At 43.4% G+C, this 16,653-nt stretch overlaps 1 protein-coding gene across 2 annotated transcripts in view; it reads left to right on the plus strand.

Annotated features, from left to right (window-relative positions):
- Positions 1–459: 459 nt before the first annotated feature.
- Positions 460–16,653, plus strand: part of LOC102693278 (mitochondrial intermediate peptidase) — a 32,324-nt gene continuing 16,130 nt past the window's right edge. Inside the window, exons 1-16 of one of the 2 annotated variants that reach the window (XM_015341774.2) lie at positions 460–1,610; positions 2,260–2,433; positions 2,599–2,687; positions 2,768–2,854; positions 3,290–3,353; positions 3,444–3,626; positions 3,988–4,144; positions 4,236–4,284; positions 4,905–4,965; positions 5,624–5,676; positions 8,940–9,093; positions 9,560–9,637; positions 10,149–10,353; positions 10,973–11,082; positions 12,631–12,705; positions 14,543–14,659. In XM_015341774.2, the coding sequence (XP_015197260.1) occupies positions 1,287–1,610; positions 2,260–2,433; positions 2,599–2,687; positions 2,768–2,854; positions 3,290–3,353; positions 3,444–3,626; positions 3,988–4,144; positions 4,236–4,284; positions 4,905–4,965; positions 5,624–5,676; positions 8,940–9,093; positions 9,560–9,637; positions 10,149–10,353; positions 10,973–11,082; positions 12,631–12,705; positions 14,543–14,659 (1,980 nt within the window). In that variant the 5' untranslated portion in view covers positions 460–1,286. The remainder of the gene's footprint in view (positions 1,611–2,259; positions 2,434–2,598; positions 2,688–2,767; positions 2,855–3,289; positions 3,354–3,443; positions 3,627–3,987; positions 4,145–4,235; positions 4,285–4,904; positions 4,966–5,623; positions 5,677–8,939; positions 9,094–9,559; positions 9,638–10,148; positions 10,354–10,972; positions 11,083–12,630; positions 12,706–14,542; positions 14,660–16,653) is intronic. The other variant, XM_006627725.3, reaches the window with a different exon arrangement.

Genomic DNA, 16,653 nt, shown 5'->3' on the forward strand with positions numbered 1-16,653 from the left:
TCCAGAAACATGAGCATTGATTAAGAGGACAGCTGCTTTATGTGAAATTGAAGTTGCTTGCCACACTGTACTGGAGTCCTAGGCATGTTTTACTTCCCTGTATAAACATGAACCAGCTGTCATCTGTATAAGGAGGAACATAAACGTTATCCCAACTTAAAATAATTTAGGCAAAACTCAGAAAATCATTAGTGTTTTGCGAATTTGTAACTAATTCACATTTTTACTAAAAGGTCTCCACATTTTTTTCTCCCCCAAGACTGATAAGACGTTTGTCACGTAAATTCCTATAATTTTGCTGTTCGTTTTTTTTTCCCCCAACTATGATTAACTTTTCCCTTCAACTGTACTAGTTTAAGAAAACAAAAATGTTAGTGATTGGTGTGACTGGGTATATAGGAGCGGTGTGCCGATAAAGCTTCCCGCCTCCAGCGGCCTGGTCCCAGTCTGCGGGCGGCCCTCATCAGGCTGGGTGGCTGTTTACGGGGAAAGTCAACCGTTTCGCCTAGGCCACCATCAAGAGCGGCGATTAGAGAAGACCTCCATGCCCACCAGCCACAGCGCCGCCAACTCAATCAAGTGGGGTACAGATCTCCCCCGTTTTGTTATTGAGACTAAAAGAAAAATCAATTTCGGTGACATAAGCCGCTGTTAAGTGTTAGCGTTTTCGAATTTTGTTGCGGATTTTTTAACGCCGAGTACCCGCCAGGTATACAGTCCCACAACTGTCTCTCTGGGGTTTAAGGTGCTGCCCTCAATCGTCTTTTTCTTTTAGACGCTTAAATAAGCACCATGTACCCGATAGAAACCACCTGATTCTTTTTTTGCTAATCTTACAGCTCGAGCACAGTTGCAAACAGAACACAATTTAAATTTTACAGTTCAATATTTCTGTATATACCTGCTTTAAACTATATTTCAACAGCGTACAAAACCCGTTACAGAGGAATATAAAACAATGTAATTTGACCTAGTCGCAGGAAAATGACGTCAACAGTTTGCTATCGGAGGAACCCTAGCAGATTCGCACATTTGAAAACTATGAAATATATACAAAAAACACTCATATGTTCTTTTATAAAATAATATACAATTTATACAAAGTTAAGTACTGTGCTGTTTACAAGGTGATGCATCGAAGTAATTATTGTTATGAAGAACATCGAATAGTCGTTTCTGAAAGCCCCGAATGTAATTACCAATATGTCTGCTCCCAGTGTCGAGCAGCAATGTTGAGTATTCCGGACAGACTCGGCTGACATTTGTGAAACTGTTTCAAAGACTGCATGAGTTTTCATGGCTACGGAAATCGGCGCATCAAATTATCGCTAGGACGTCGTGGATACATTACATCTGGCGTTTTGATCCAAATTTCGGAAGCTCTTCATTGCAAACATAGCTCATTTAGCTTAAATCCCCAACAGGCTAATAGTTATTTGAATACTGAAACACAGGACCAAATCATGATGACCAGTAAACGATTTCTGAGTATTTTAAAGCATGCGAGCCTAAGGACATTCGTCAGAAATGTCACGACGTCCTGGTCTCCGGTAGGAGCTGCCTTCAATGCGAGACAACACAGAAAGCTGGATCTTCTCGGTAAAAACGTGGTAAGCAAAAAAAGAATCCTGACAAATACCTCGCTGACGTGTTACATGTGACCTATGTCCTGGTCTGTATGCTAGTGTTTAGACGGACCAGTTATTCTTGGCGATATGAGTTATGCTTAACGGCTCTGTCTGCAGTGTTATGATAGGAAAAGCACCTAACTTATTTCCACACCTGAAGAAGGCTCCACGACCGAAACGTTGTGTTCTCTTTCTTCTTTTTTCAGCATGAAATAAACCTATTACTTGTTCCTTATTTCCCTTAATACGCTCATTATCTTTGTAATTGGTAAATTGACGACCAAGAAGGAGGCTCCATGCATTTCAATGGAAATTTTATTTCAAGGAAATAAAATGACTTAAAATTAAAACTTAACTTGATCGCCGTTTTAGGCACAGCCCTGTTGCTAGACAGTGGCTAAGATATCCTGCTTAGCCCCATTGCACTCATCACTGTTCGTGGGGGCGCAGTTGGCGAATGATTTCTGAACCTCGCACGCCCTCGGTCCCAAGAGCAGTCAGTTCCCAGCCGCTCTCAGGGACACAACCCCCATGGAAACAGCCTCTCCGCCAGCACTGTGTGGTGATTCCAGTGGGCTCGTAAGGCCTTCCAGCGCACACTGTACAGGAGCTTTCTGTTTTCCCTGGAAAGGGCCTGTTTGCCGTGCCGGAGCTGAGCTCTCCCGAGGGGTTCGAAGTCGCCCAGGAGAAGGCCCTCCGGCAGACGGAGCGCCTGGTGGAGAGAGTCTGCGCCTCCAGGCCTGGGCCGCAGGTCGTGGAGACCTTCGACCAGCTGTCCGACAGCCTGTGCAGAGTGGCCGATCTGGTAAAGCTCCCTTCCTTCTGTGTCCCCCCCACCACGCGCGCACGCCCTCAGCTCAAGGTGTTATTTCTCAAATATCTCAGCCGTCGGCGCCCAGGAGAAAATCAGGACTACGTGAAATAAGTGTTGGCTTTTACCGGACGCGGGGGTGTTTGTCTCGTCCCGTAGGCGGATTTCGTGAAGGTTGCACACCCTGACGCTGCGTACCGGGAGGCGGCGGAGAAGACCTGCATCAGGATTGGCACAGTGGTCGAGAAGTGAGTGTCGGGGCGGTCCCAGCGTGCGCTGGAAATATCCTGGCGCGGGAATTCTGCTCATCCGTCCCTGTTCTCCGCAGGCTGAACACAAACGTCGACCTCTGCAAGAGTCTGAAGGATTTGTTGGATAACAAGGACATTATGGATTCCCTGGACCCAGAAACGAGGTACCTCTGTAAAACAAATACAAATTGTGGTTGTGGTAGGAACATCAACCCAGTTCAATCTGCAGACCCAGTGAAAGTTGTCAGAACCCATTAAAATCCCCATTCCCATCACTGGAGTGACTTTTGCCTGTTTTTAAGAACAAACATATCCCAGAATGGTGTTCCTTGTGAGATTGTCTGTCTTGTCAGGGATTTGTCTCCCTGGTAAAATTGGCACAGTGTAGTTGTGATACAGCAATGGACCCAGTTGGGGAGCACACAGGTTTAACATAAACCTCACACCTGACATCTCCAGCAAGATTTCTGATCTCCGGAAACTCAGACATGTGAACATCTTACAGTTTCCGAATGTGATGTTTCTTTTACGTCCCATGTTGTAGCAGAATTGAAGTCGGCAGTGGTGGGTTTCAGTGTCGTGCTTTGCTGTACTTCCAGGAGAGTCGCGGAGCTTTTCATGTTTGATTTTGAGATCAGTGGAATTCATCTGGATAAAGAGAAGGTAACGCGCCTCTCCCCATGACCGGTGCCCGAGCCACTGCTGCTGCTCCTGCCTCTCGCCTTCCGTTTGCTCACGTCTCGCGTCCCACAGCGCAAGAAAGCCGTGAGCCTCAACGTCAGGCTGCTGGACCTGAACAACGAGTTCCTGCTGGGCTCCCACCTCCCCAACAAGATCGAGAAGCGGGCCCTGCCAGAGCACGTGCGCCACTGCTTCTCCCTCGACGGCAACTACATCCAGGTCGCGGGGCTGCACGCCGACTCTCCGGACGACCTGGTGCGTCTGCGCTGTCACTGTTCACTGCTGCTGTTACAATGTGCTGTGTGTTTTTATTTTGTGTTATTGGGGTTAACTGCCAGTTACCAAGGTACTTGAACCCTTTGCAGGTTCGGGTGATTAAGTGGGGGTTAAGAACTATTCCTCCAACTTAACCACCAGATGGCGCTAAAACATTGCAAAACGGTGTCATCGGATGTATATTTACAAGTGGAATGGTCGTACCTTTGACAAAAAATTGTTTCAAACCAGAACTTTCATAATTTTTATAGAAACTGGCAAACATTAAACAGAGGGCAGCGCACCCTCATAGACAGAGCTGAAGCGCTTTGTTGTTTTTTTTTTCAAACTGCACCATTAGGTCCGGGAAGCTGCGTATAAAATCTTCTTGTACCCCAACCCGGACCTCCTGTGCTGTCTGGATGAGCTGCTGGCTTGCAGGAATGAGTTGGCTAGACTGGTGGGCTATCAGTCGTTTGCTCACAGAGCTTTGAAAGGAACAATGGCCAAAACCCCAGGTAAAAGAGACCATCGCAGCACCACTGCCTGCTGAACTGGGACCCTTTCACATCGCTGGTGACAGCTTTTACCTTCTCATTTTCTTTGTAGAGACCGTCACGGAGTTTCTGGAACTTCTGTCTGAAAAGCTTTCTGACAGGTATGTTATTTCCTGCTGTGTTCCTCCCACAAGGAACTTTCATATTAACAGAAGTGAAGAAGAAAGCTGTTAGACTCTGCTCAGCAGTGCCTCAGCTCTGCACATTGCTGAGGATGCTGTGGGTTTCAGGCTCTGATAGGTATCGTGCTGCAGAGAGACCTGCTCTGTCTCAGTACTGAAATCCAGCTTGGCCCTGCAATCCTGCTCTATGTGGACTCTCCAGAAACAGCCTTACTTTTTATTACTCAAAGGAAAGTCAAAGCTTCGACAAAAATAGATGGGACTCCATGACCATTTCTGTTTTACTTCTTATAATTATAGAAATAGATATATAACTAGGCACTCTTCTGTTATAAATTCTAAAATCAAAGCTGGATTTTCCTTCTTATGAAAAAGGAGCACCTGCCAGTGAACTCTGATACTGGTTATTTTTCATTTGGGCTTTTCATTTACAACAAAACTCTTTACATTCAAAGGCTTGAACACATACGTGTCTTCATCTCACTTTCAACTTGGAATTGGAAGGCTTGCCAATGCTGAGAACACGTACATGAGATTCAGCACCTCTGTAAAAGTGCACAAAAGCAGGCATTGCATTGATCTCACTCTACTTTTTGCAGAGCGGCAAAAGATTTTGAAATGATGAAAGATATGAAAACAAAGCTGAACCCAAGAAACGCAGTGAGTACTGTCACAGAGAGTCCTATACAGCAGTGCTTCCTAATCCCAGTCCTGGATCCCCACATACAGCACACTATCTGCTGGGTTTGTTAAAGCAAACCTGTTACTTATCTGGCTCCTTCAGTGAAACTGAAAACAGTTGCTCGTTTGGAACCCTTGCAAGTTCCTGCTTGGGTGATGGCCATCTGAAGTTGCTTGAGGGGCATCAGTTAAAAAGGCAAAATCTCCCAGTATGAGAGGTGTCAGAAGTGAGAGGTTTCAAGCTCATGCTGTTATTAGACCTGTTCTGGGCTGAGTTGTGGAGGAGAGCTCCGATGGAACCAGACCCAGCAGGCGTGTGACCCCCTGCTCCAGGCCAGAGAGCTGCTGGTGTGCAGGATGGGTCCCGTGTGTGTGTTTGTGTGCAGAGCCTTCTAAAGTCACATTCTGTATCGCCATGTGCAGCAAATTAGCAATTAACATGTTATTGTCTTTTTAGTTATGAAAAAAGTCACTTTTAACTGTGTATGTCAGAAACCTAGACAGCCTATTAACTTTTAGCTATTAGAGATCCCACTTTATCTGGGAGAATACAGATATTAATGAGTGATCACATTTGTGATCTGAAATGATAAATAAGATTGTAAATGATAACTGAAAATCACTTTTTTTCTTTTAGGACCTCATGCCCTGGGACCATCCCTACTACAGCGGTGTCCTGCGTGCTGAAAGGTCGGGTAGGATTTTGTTTGTAGGTCTAGTCAGTTTTAATGCACCACCGGTGTCTTATACAAAGGGGGCAGTCCATGTGTATTTGAAGATTAAACTGCAGCATTCAACTGTCACACAGCTGTAACTGCAAAAGTATTGTCAATAGAATTCCACAGGTTTTATGGAACATTGCCTACTTTTCACCATTAGTTAATAAGTGGTCAGTGCAAGATGGAATAATACTACCATGTAACGTGTGATGCCTCAGAATATGAATTAGATTTAAGTGAAAGTTTTCAGAACAGTCAGAAGGGCTGATTTTTTATGTTTTATATTAATTTGTTTACTCTGTCTAGCTGGTTCTTCCAGCTACTGATTGACAGTCCAGGAAACAATATCACATTCCCCTCGGCTCGAAGCCGTGATATTACCCACTGAAAGGATGTGGGATTTAGTCAACAGGCTTTTTGTTGCCATGCAGATGCTCAGAAATGCGAATGTGGTGGAGTTCATTATATCCACACTGAATCGCTTTCCAAATTCACAGCAGCTGATGCATAAGGAAATTCTGACTTTGTGATGTTCTGTAATACCCCTGTCTGAACATGAGTAGAGAACAGGCTCACTGCTTGCATCAAGGAAACGGATTCTTCCCTAGAATACTCTAAGATTATCATCTACCTGTGAGGGAGAATATCTATTGTTAAAATAAGTAATCTCTGAAAAATTAAAAAATCGATGCCGTTGAAATTTGGTAGCACTCTAGTTTGGACCAGAAGGTTATTTATATCTGGGTGTTATTTAAACACAATGGCTTCTGTTAGCAGTGCTGGGAACCCAGTCTGCTGATGAAGAAATGACAGGACCTTCTGGGGACACGATATGAGCTGATTTCTCTTTATTTTAACGCCTGTTTTTCCTTCAGGAATGGAAACTGGAAGTTAGCTGCTGTGGTTTAGCCAGTGCAACAGTCGTTACTTTTCTGTTACTGTACATTATGGTGAAATTCACACTGGCTGTAGTGTAGATGTGAGGGCCTTTGCACAGTCGTTTGCTTGTCCAGGCTTTCGTGACCCCTCCGCTGCCTCGTGATGTCTGGGTCTGTTTTCACTGTAGTCGTGCAAGTTGTCTTCATGAAGATGAGAAGCAACAGGTCTTGTGGGTTCTTGTGGGGGCGAGCAGGGCTGAATGAAGACTGCTGCAGTTGTTACTGTTGTGATGAAGGTTCAGTGTTGTGTTCATTCACTCAGAGACCTTGTTAATGAGGTGCTTTTCCTCCCAGTCTCTCACCTGGGGCCAGTAAACCAAAGTGCCAAGTGTAGTAAATATTGTATTTAAAATCTTTATTGGAGACCTGCAGGGTCCTGCCGGACGTGAGTGCTGTTTCAAACTGAGATCCTGGCGTGCAGGGTTGACTCATTATTGGGGGCACACTGGAAGTGCTCACAGGACGTCTTCCGCTTAAGTTTTGTCCTTTATTTTTAAATAAACTTTAATTTAAAGTTTTGCAATGTTGGGTATGGCTTGTGAAGAGCTGAAGGGTTCGGGGGAGGGCTAACAACTCTTACTGGCAGAACCATACTGCTTAGTTTCTCCTGTCCATAGACTCTAAAGTCTTCTTCTGCAGAGCCAGCCTGATAACCACATCTCAAAATTCACAGTTTTCCTGATTCCAAACAGAGCGATTCTTTTTCCAGTGTGCAGACCTGATTTTGTCTGTCTACAGAGCCTGCACGGTCTTGGCATGCTTACTGAAATCAGAATAAAAGAATGCTTTAAATTTATGAAAAATAAACCTATTAAGACTTTGTGTGGCAGATTTCTGATAAAGAAATTTGCCAGCAACACAGGAATAAATCCGAAACCTAAACCCTGATGTGATTTTCTGTAGTCATGTGTGCTCTGATATGTAAAAAAATATTTTTTTGTAACAGAATGGTGCTGTGTTAATGAGCGCAGGTTTAAGACAGAAAAGATTTAATCACACAACAGAAAACGCCCGCAGACACAGAGGCTGAAAATCCCAGCTCGCTCTGCAGCATCGAAGTGATCTGGAAATGTACGACAGTGCAGTTATTTTCTGCACTTGCATAGTCTACATTTTTTGTTTTCTTAAACTTTAATTTTTGAACTTAAAATGAAAGAGGCAATAAATCTCATATTGTGGCTTTCTCTGAAGGCAGTTGTCTGAGATTTTAGAAAAGGCTTTCATTAAAAATGGAGTGCTGAACGCCTCCCTTTGCCCAGGGGCGGTGTATTAAACTGCACAGTTTGTCCACACGATTTAGGTAATTGCACAACTTCGCAAGATTGGCAGGACCCTTCTGGTTAAATTGATAAGCTCTTTTTGATGGGTGCTGGTCGCTTACTAAAGTCACCAAATATTTCAGTGTTGGTGTGACAGGCAAGACAAACGATCCTTCTGTCAGCAGCAGCTGTCAGTCTCCTTAAAAGACAAAATAAATGCTTGAAGCGGAGAAGTCAAGCTTTGGAATTTCACAATCTGTAATTCTCCTGATGCATATTTGTACAGGAGATTGCAGGATTCATGTTCAGAGCAACTTAGTGTGTTGCGTGTCCTGGTGCAGCCTAATGACACAGGGGCTGTTGTGTGAAGTGTCTTACTCTGCATGTGCTATCTTGAGCAGTACTTGTTTAAGACCTTCTAGGTCACAGTGGAAGAACAGCTTCTTTCACTGTTTTTATCTTCCATGAGTATAAAGACAGTAAAGACAGAAAAATTTTAGGGGAATATTATCTTAATTTCTCTTAAAAGTAAGGACTCATACCCTTGGCTACGTAACATCTTTTATATTCTAAGATAGGCATTTTCATTCACCTCTGTAGCTATTTTGATCATTAAAAATAAATTACTGTTTTCATTTTTTGTGTTCGGCAAACAGTGTCTTCCATTGGTCTTTCACAGACTCCTTAACCTGCTGTTACGCAGGCGTTACAGTTTATGCTTCTACATTTAATGATAACTCAGTTACTTTGTCTTTCACCTGTTGTCAGCTAGGATCCAGAATCTCTGCCTCTTCCCAGGTATAAATCCTGAGAGGCTGTACTCCCTAAAGAAGAAAAGCAAGCCTGCATTAATGGTTCAGCTTGTGCCAAGTGCAATACAGACACTGCAGGCAGTGCGGGATCCCTCTACCGGGTAACCCTATAGTTACACAGACTTTTGTATTGAAGAGGAACTTGGAATCAAAACATCAGCAGTTATAGGTTCAACTGTTCTCTGTTTTGGGACCCACAAATGAAACACTTTCTTCCTCTTTCAGGTACAATATTGAGCCCGGCCTGTACAGCCCGTTCTTCTCCCTGGGGGCGTGCATGGAGGGCTTAAACTCCCTGTTCAGCCAGCTCCTGGGCGTCAGCTTTCAGACAGAGCAGCCCGAGAAAGGAGAGGTCTGGTGCGAAGACGTCCGCAAGCTGGTGAGCGGGCACTGCGGGCCGCGTAGTCAAAAAGCACTCTGTGAAATCAGTTCAGTTCGCAGGCGCCTGTGAAGCAAACCACAGTTTCCATCAGGGCGTAAGTACAAAGATAGTCTTATAGACAGAGATACGGCTTCTTAGTTCAAGACAGTGTTGGGCTCTGAGCAGCACATAAGCACCAGGGAGCTGCAGAAGGGCTGTGTATAGTTTTTTAAGTGTTTTTATTTTCCAATTGGAAAAAATAAAGTCTGTTACAGCTGTTTGAAATTATTTTAAAATTAGTCACAACCATTTAGGTTTCCTTAAATATTTAAAAAGAAGGATATCTGATCTATTTAAACTTTCCAAATGTTTGTGAGTTCGGGGTTGTTATGTTTTAATGAAAATCTGAAGGTCCAGACAGCTGCTGAGCAGATGGTTTGAGCAGTTGAGTAGTTCTTACTAAGAGACCTGATTGTCTTGACAGGCTGTGGTTCATGAGACTGAGGGGCTGCTGGGTTACATCTACTGTGACTTCTTCCACAGGCCTGACAAACCCAACCAGGTAACACAGCAGTTTCCTGTGGACTTACCCAGCGCTTATCAGTGGCAGAGTTGCAGTTAAAAAAGGGCACATGATTGCAGCCTGCAATTATAAATGTTTTCCTTTGTAAGCTTCAGTTTTGTCTGAGAAGTTATGATGTTTCTGTTCAAGTTACAACACATAACCTTCTCAAAAGCAGTGGGAGATATGCAAATTATTTTCTAGAGTTTGTGAAGCAAGGCAGTGGAAACAATCAGCCTTTGTTACAAGAGCTCACAAGACACTGTTAGGGCTCTGACTCTCAGTAATGGGCACAATTTGTCTCCTATCTTAAGATGTTGTTTAATTGTGTTGCTAAAATGCCATTGCATTCCCATTTGCTTGAGGCAGATGTTGAGAACATCGCATACACCAGTTTATCTGGAGGGGAAGTATGAAAGGACAGCAGAAGCCAGCTGGCTCACGTTTTATGTAGCAGCAGGAATGAGAGTTTCTGAGTCTGAGCCCTGGCTGTGCTTGCATGCGTGTGCAGGACTGCCACTTCACGATCCGCGGGGGGCGCCGGCTGCAGAACGGCCAGTACCAGCTGCCAGTGGTGGTCCTGATGCTCAGCCTGCCCCCGCCCTCCAGCAGCGCCCCCGCCCTGCTCACGCCGGGCATGATGGAGAACCTCTTCCACGAGATGGGCCACGCCATGCATTCCATGCTGGGCAGGACCCGCTACCAGCACGTCACAGGTCTGGGGCAGCTGAAAGGGCACGAGCATCTTCCACATGTCTGCTATGGTGCATTAAGAAAATGACCCCTTTCCAACCCTGTTAGGCTACTAAAATGTACCCCCACTGGCTAAGAGTCAGCATTAGTGTTGTCTGTTTTCAGTGGCTTCAAGAATCATAGAGTTCCTGTCAACACCGTTTGCTGTCTGTAGCTATATCCCCAAGGACCTGTTCTTTCCAAGTTTTCTTTCCTCTTTCCTTTCAGATATAAACGGCATCCATATGTTGTTTTGATATCTACTCCTTTCATACGAGGTGCAGCATAGTACTTAGTGGCGTGAGATAGATGCAGATGACATCAGTATGTGCAGTGAATATTTTGACTTGGTAGTGTCCTGCTGAGCTGAAGAGCATTTACATTTGTGTGCTGCATTTTTGGCTTTTGAAATTGTGAGAGTTTGAATTTTTCAGTCCTAAATCATTTCAGATTTTTAGTTTGGGTTTTCAGAGTGTAGCCATGACAGGAAATGCACATTTACCAGTATCCTATAGATGGACCAGGTGGCCTGCTCTTGTTTGTAGCTGGTTCTTTTATTTTCAGACTGACAGTAAAAATTCTTTGCTTTTTCTTCTCTTGAAGGAACCCGCTGTTCAACAGATTTCGCTGAAGTTCCTTCCATTTTGATGGAGTATTTTGCGAGTGACTACCGCGTGGTGAATCAGTTTGCACGACATTACCAGACAGGACAGGTATCGGCACCTTTCCCTCCAGATTTCAGTTTGATCCAGGTCTCCTCCAGGTCGGTCCAGAATAGTGTGGTGTGCACTCTTCGGCTTTCAGTGGCGGAATCTGATTCTCTTGTTTTATTTTGCAATAAATAGTACTTAGCTCTCCCTTTAAGTTAAGGAAAAATGCCATGTATTTTCTTTCTTAGTGAACTTTCAAATATATTCTTGCAGTAAATGTGCCTCGAAGATCCTTGAGTGAAACCGACAGAGTTTGCATTACAATAAAAACAGTTTGACCTTAGCTTCATGAATTAAGGAAACAGTTGAATTCAGGTACTCACTGCCGTGACAGGCAAATTAATGAAATGCAAACAACATCTACAGGCTATATTAAGGTGTGGTTGATTAAAGTTACAGTTGTCTTTGTCCTCAAAGCTACATCCTTTCAGCCTGGTGAAAACATTTGGTTACATGCTCTGTGCTTGTGCTTATCCATTACTTCCTGGATTTGTCTAAAAGATCAAATCCAGTGAAAAATTACCCAGGTTCTTTAAGACACATGACCTGACATGTACGAACACTTTAGGAGCCTTCATTTGTGTGGGATGAGAGTGCTGCTGGCCTAGATATTGCTTCTGAGTGAAAGAAGTCTGAAATAAAGGATGAAATGACTATTAGTTTAACATTTATGGTCTTTCTATGAGTGTTGCCATTTCACCCGGGTGAAGAATTTAATTGTGTTTGAGAGATGTAAATGACAAAAAGCAAAACCTGAGAGTTTAAGGTGCTTTATTAAATACTACCTAAGAAAATTAAAAAAAGACATCATGTTTTTTCAGCTGGTTTCATATGGGATCCATTTTGTTTCTCTTTAAGAGAATGTGCCCTCGTTTTTACTAATTATCTTAGAACAGAGGGAAGGTAACCCCTTGATCCAGGTGCTTTGTCCAGTCTATCGCATTAGTACAGTATCTTGATATAAACAAGTCTCGACAGGGAGTTAAACAGAAGGAGAAGTCAGGAATGTTTGTGCTTTCATGGTCTCCAGTTTCACTATGATGCTAACACAGATGTGTTTCCGGTCACCAAATCCGTATACAAATTATTAAACACGGATTTGCAAGGCTAAAGGGAAGCGTGTTTTTGTTTTCCATCCATGATAAGACTGATAAGAATGGCTGAAATAAGGCTGTAGTTTTCTTCCATAAAAGAATCAGTGGAACCTGAAACAGCTGGCAGGTGTTTTGGTTTAGTCCTGTTTCCATCAGTGTACTGATGAAAGGGAAGACTGGTTGTCAAAGTATCAGCTTCATTTAAAACACCCAAAGAAGGCTCCACAGCCTAAACATTGTGTTTCTTTTCTTCTTCTTAAAACAAGGTGCTTGAAAAATTTGCTGATTAGCAGTTTTTAAACATTGGCTTCTACAAATTATCACAAGTATAATTGGTAACTAATTGTTTAATTTTCAATGTGTGGTGGCAGTTTTCTGTGGCTGTATTAGATGTGGAAACGCAGACCTCTGGTTTGTAAATTGTACTGAGAATCTGGTGCTGCTGTTTGTGTTCCAGCCTCTGCCTAAAAGCATGGTCTCCCGCCTGTGTGAATCCAAGAAGGTGTGTGGTGCAGCAGACACACAGCTCCAGGTGAGAGTCGCCATCTTTTGATGACAGGTCTTTCCTGTTCCTCTGCCTCCCAGATTGAGCCTCCAAATCACTGCGGCTGAGCTGCTCGGAGCGGGGAACATCTCGGCCTGCAGGAAAGCGCTGGTGTAGATTGTAATTTCCAACAGAAATAACGTTTTGGAATAGTTGCACAGATTTGTGAATACAAACCACAGAACTTCACTTAACTTGCCCCAAATCACAGCTCATTTACATCTACAGACATATATTACTGAACCCTACATAGCCATGCTGTGTCTCTTTTCTTTTCCTTTCAGCAGGAAATAAACCTTCGCCTGCTCCTTTTCTTCACAAGGCTGGGAGGGAAGGTTCTGGGGGGAAAGGCTGCAGTTCTCTTTCGTGCAGTAAACCATCAGTGTCATGTCAGATCTTTCTTCAGTTTAGGTCTTCTATGAAGAAAGAGTGCGTAGAGCATTCATCTGTTGTTTAATGTATTCAGCGGTGCTCAGTGGTGGTCTTTCCTCTTGAAAGACGAGGGATTTGGGGTCTGGCAAGTAGTGGGGGTCTAAGGGAGAGACTAGTGCCATTCTAGCCAGAGGATCTGCACAACCTTCCAAGTTGAGAGCTCAGCAGTTCCAACCCCAGGGGCTTTCTTGTGAGCCAAGGACCCATCACTATCGCTGTCTCACATCACTTTTTATGAGCTTCATCTTGTCTATCAGTTTATTGTGAGTTTGGGTGTTCCGAAAGTGAATGACTAATCTTTGCTCGATTTTTGTTATTTTTATTATTTGTTTTAATTTCTTTGTCGAGTCACCCCTTTGCACTTAAGAATCAGCTTAATCCTCTCTGGAAGGCATGTTAGCTCTGAATGTCATCTGGGTGAAGTGAGAAGTGAACAGTGTGCTGTTGCTTCCTATGTGAGAGATGCAGCGTGTGGACTGAGAGAGAGGCGCACCCCAGTGCTCACAGGAGCACTTTGATTATTTTCTACTTTTATCTTTTATGTTCAGATTGTTGTTGGGCTCTAGCTAAAATTCAAGACCCAGACCCTCTCTGTAGAAGCACAGAAGTCAGTATTATTTGTAGGACTTCAAGGACCACTGGCTGGAGCTGCAGGGCTGTAGCAGACTGCAGCTCTACAGTGGATAGAAACTGGACACGCGCTGTGGTTAAACAAGCTGTTCTCGACCTTACAGATACAACACCCTGCTTTCATTAATGACACCAAACCACGGGTCCTCCAGACCTACAGCCGCCAACAGTTTGTACTCCCTAATAACTTTATTGGAACATTTTTTCAAAAAACTGTTTAATTTCAGTTGCTATTTGTGAACTTAATCTTGCATCCACGAAACATTATTTTTACTTTAAGAAGTAGTGAAACAGATTAAAAGTACTATGATACAAGCTCACATGTGAACCTCCGTTTATTTAATTTAAGAGTTTGCCCCAGACATTATCGGTGGGAGCTGTGAGGCTGCACAGCTGGCACAAGTTTTGAAACTCTGGGCTCCGTGGAAGAAAGACCACAACACAAGTCCACATTAAATCCGCAGTGGTTATTTCTGATCATTGAAAGTGTAGACAATTCAGATTTGCACAGATAGGAGGATGAAAATGGGCTGAAGACATGCAGGGCTCTCGCTCTCTCTCCCCTTTTTCTGGGGAGACAGGGAGGTAGTTCAACCACTGATTGAGAACTCCTGCTTTAGACCAGTTAAGGTAGTAAGGTTAGATCTCTGGAGGACTAAAGATGAGCAGATGTAGCTTCACTCTGGGCCAGGAAAGATCACCACCGAGGCCTGTCCTGCTTTGAGGCTACTATCCAGACTCTAACATCTTTTGACGGTTTTAGGTTTTCTATGCGGCCTTGGATCAGATCTATCACGGAAAGCCCCAAAATCGGTCAACGACTGAAATTCTGAAAGAGACGCAGGAGAAGTTCTATGGACTGCCATACGTTCCCAATACGGTAGGTGCTCGTGTGTTGTCCTTCACTACTGTGAGTCCTGCTCTCTGTGGAAGGCCTTGTGATGTGGTCCCTTCCAGCCAGTGGAGTTCTCTCAATAAAAATACATCATTGCTATAGAAAGAGAAAGAAACCTCAGAATCAGTGAACCACAGAAGTATTTCATTAAAACATCGTGGCACTGTACAAAACAATTAAGTACGAGCAGTAAACAGAACATACAGTTTTTGCCTTGCAGATGTGTTACTTACAAAATCCCCGCTGAAATATAAGTCTGACAGGTGTCTTAATTCTGCTACTGGCGCATTTGTTGTCCAAAAGAATATTGTGTTACATCGTAGTGTTAAGTGTATCAGTCACGTTGACGGGTGATGGAAGTTTGGCTCAGAGAGTTTTTTCCTGAGGAAGTCTCGGAAACATCAAGCACACATGTTTGGAGGAACACAGAAAGAAGACAATAGAACATTATTCCAAGATTCCTTTTCTCTCTTTGTCTTTTTCGCCCTCCCATTGTTCTTCAAAAGACAATGACATTCCTGGCAGGGTGAAAGACTTTGCAGTAATCTTAGTTCCTCCAGTGAATGAAAGACTGGCTTTACTCTGATGAATGGAGAGCCTCTCATTAACTGTTGATCCTTAGGGGTGTTGCAGTGGCAACCAGTCGGATATGGCAGAAATGCCTTTTAATTTATGTTTTCTTAAACCATTCGATAATCATTTAAATTAAGACTTTAAAGAGCAAGTCGCAGCTGCAGCTGCAGATTTGTGAATGTTTTTCTAGAAGCCTGAAGCTGAATTCGTCCGATTCTTGCGAGAGGAATTTGTTTGGCTTTAAGGTTGTGATGAAATGTCTGGTTCTGTCTTTCCACGAAGAAACTTAAAGGTAGTGAGACTGCAGTGAATTCTGCTGGTGTGATACATTACAAAATATTTCTCTTTGTAAATAAAATTAAAGTTTCAGAGTCACCTGTTAACATCAAAGTCTTTGTAAAGTGTTCAACATACTATAGAAGATGCATCCAAACAAAACTTCCTGGTTTAAATCTTTTTTCATAACTGCGGGTTGGTGGTCTACTGAACAGTAATGCACATAACAGCTTTCAAGGTTAATGAATGTTTACAAAACATTCTTGCCTAATCCTTCCATTAGAAAAGAGTGTGTCTGCTGCCTCACCGTGCAGTGCTCGGAGACAGAAATCCTCAGGCCAGTCTCGCGCTTTCTTGTCTCCCCTCTCTGTGGTTTTGTACCTCTTACCCAGCCAGCACTGCATTTAAGGGATTAAAACCTTTTTTTTTTGACCTGCTAAAATAACAAAGCAAAAGGATACTTTGAAAGACTACACCCTGAGGGAAATTTCTGAAACTGTAGTTTTCTCTGTAGTTGTATAATGAGAACGGTTCCCCACACTTGAGCAGCTGTGAGCGAGCACATTGCCAGGAGGGAATATATTCAAATGTGGCACATTTTCTGGGAACAGCCTTTGTACGCCATTTATTTCAAGCTGTAATTATGTGGCCCATCAAACATGTTGAGATCATTCGGCCTTTTTTTCCCCTTCCTGAACCTGGTTTCCACCACAAGCCCCTTTCTCTCCCCACAATCCCAATGTGTCCCTTTTATTTTCTTTTTCCATCTTTGGGAGTCGGAATGAACAAAACTGCTTTTCCCTTCCCCTTTGATGGCTGTTAGTTGGAATTTAATATGACGTGGACATAGTGTCTACTTTACAGTTCATGTTTTCATGGAGAAAAGCTGCTCTAGCCTGGGACAGATCCTGTTTGTGGTCTCCTCAAGTCAGGTTTTGTTCTCAGGCTCTATAGGACCATTTCTTCTATAGTAGCTTCTATACTTTGGGCTGAGGAGACTGAGAAATCAAGCAGGTAAATAGATTTGCGCCAACGGACGTGGCCAAAATGTCAGCTTGCAAAATCTGTAGTATTTTGCCTTCGTGGATTCTTGGTAAAATGATTTAAATCTATTCATATAGTATTTAAAA

This window comes from Lepisosteus oculatus, chromosome 5 (genome assembly GCF_040954835.1).
Source record: "Lepisosteus oculatus isolate fLepOcu1 chromosome 5, fLepOcu1.hap2, whole genome shotgun sequence".
Lineage (NCBI taxonomy): Eukaryota > Metazoa > Chordata > Actinopteri > Semionotiformes > Lepisosteidae > Lepisosteus > Lepisosteus oculatus.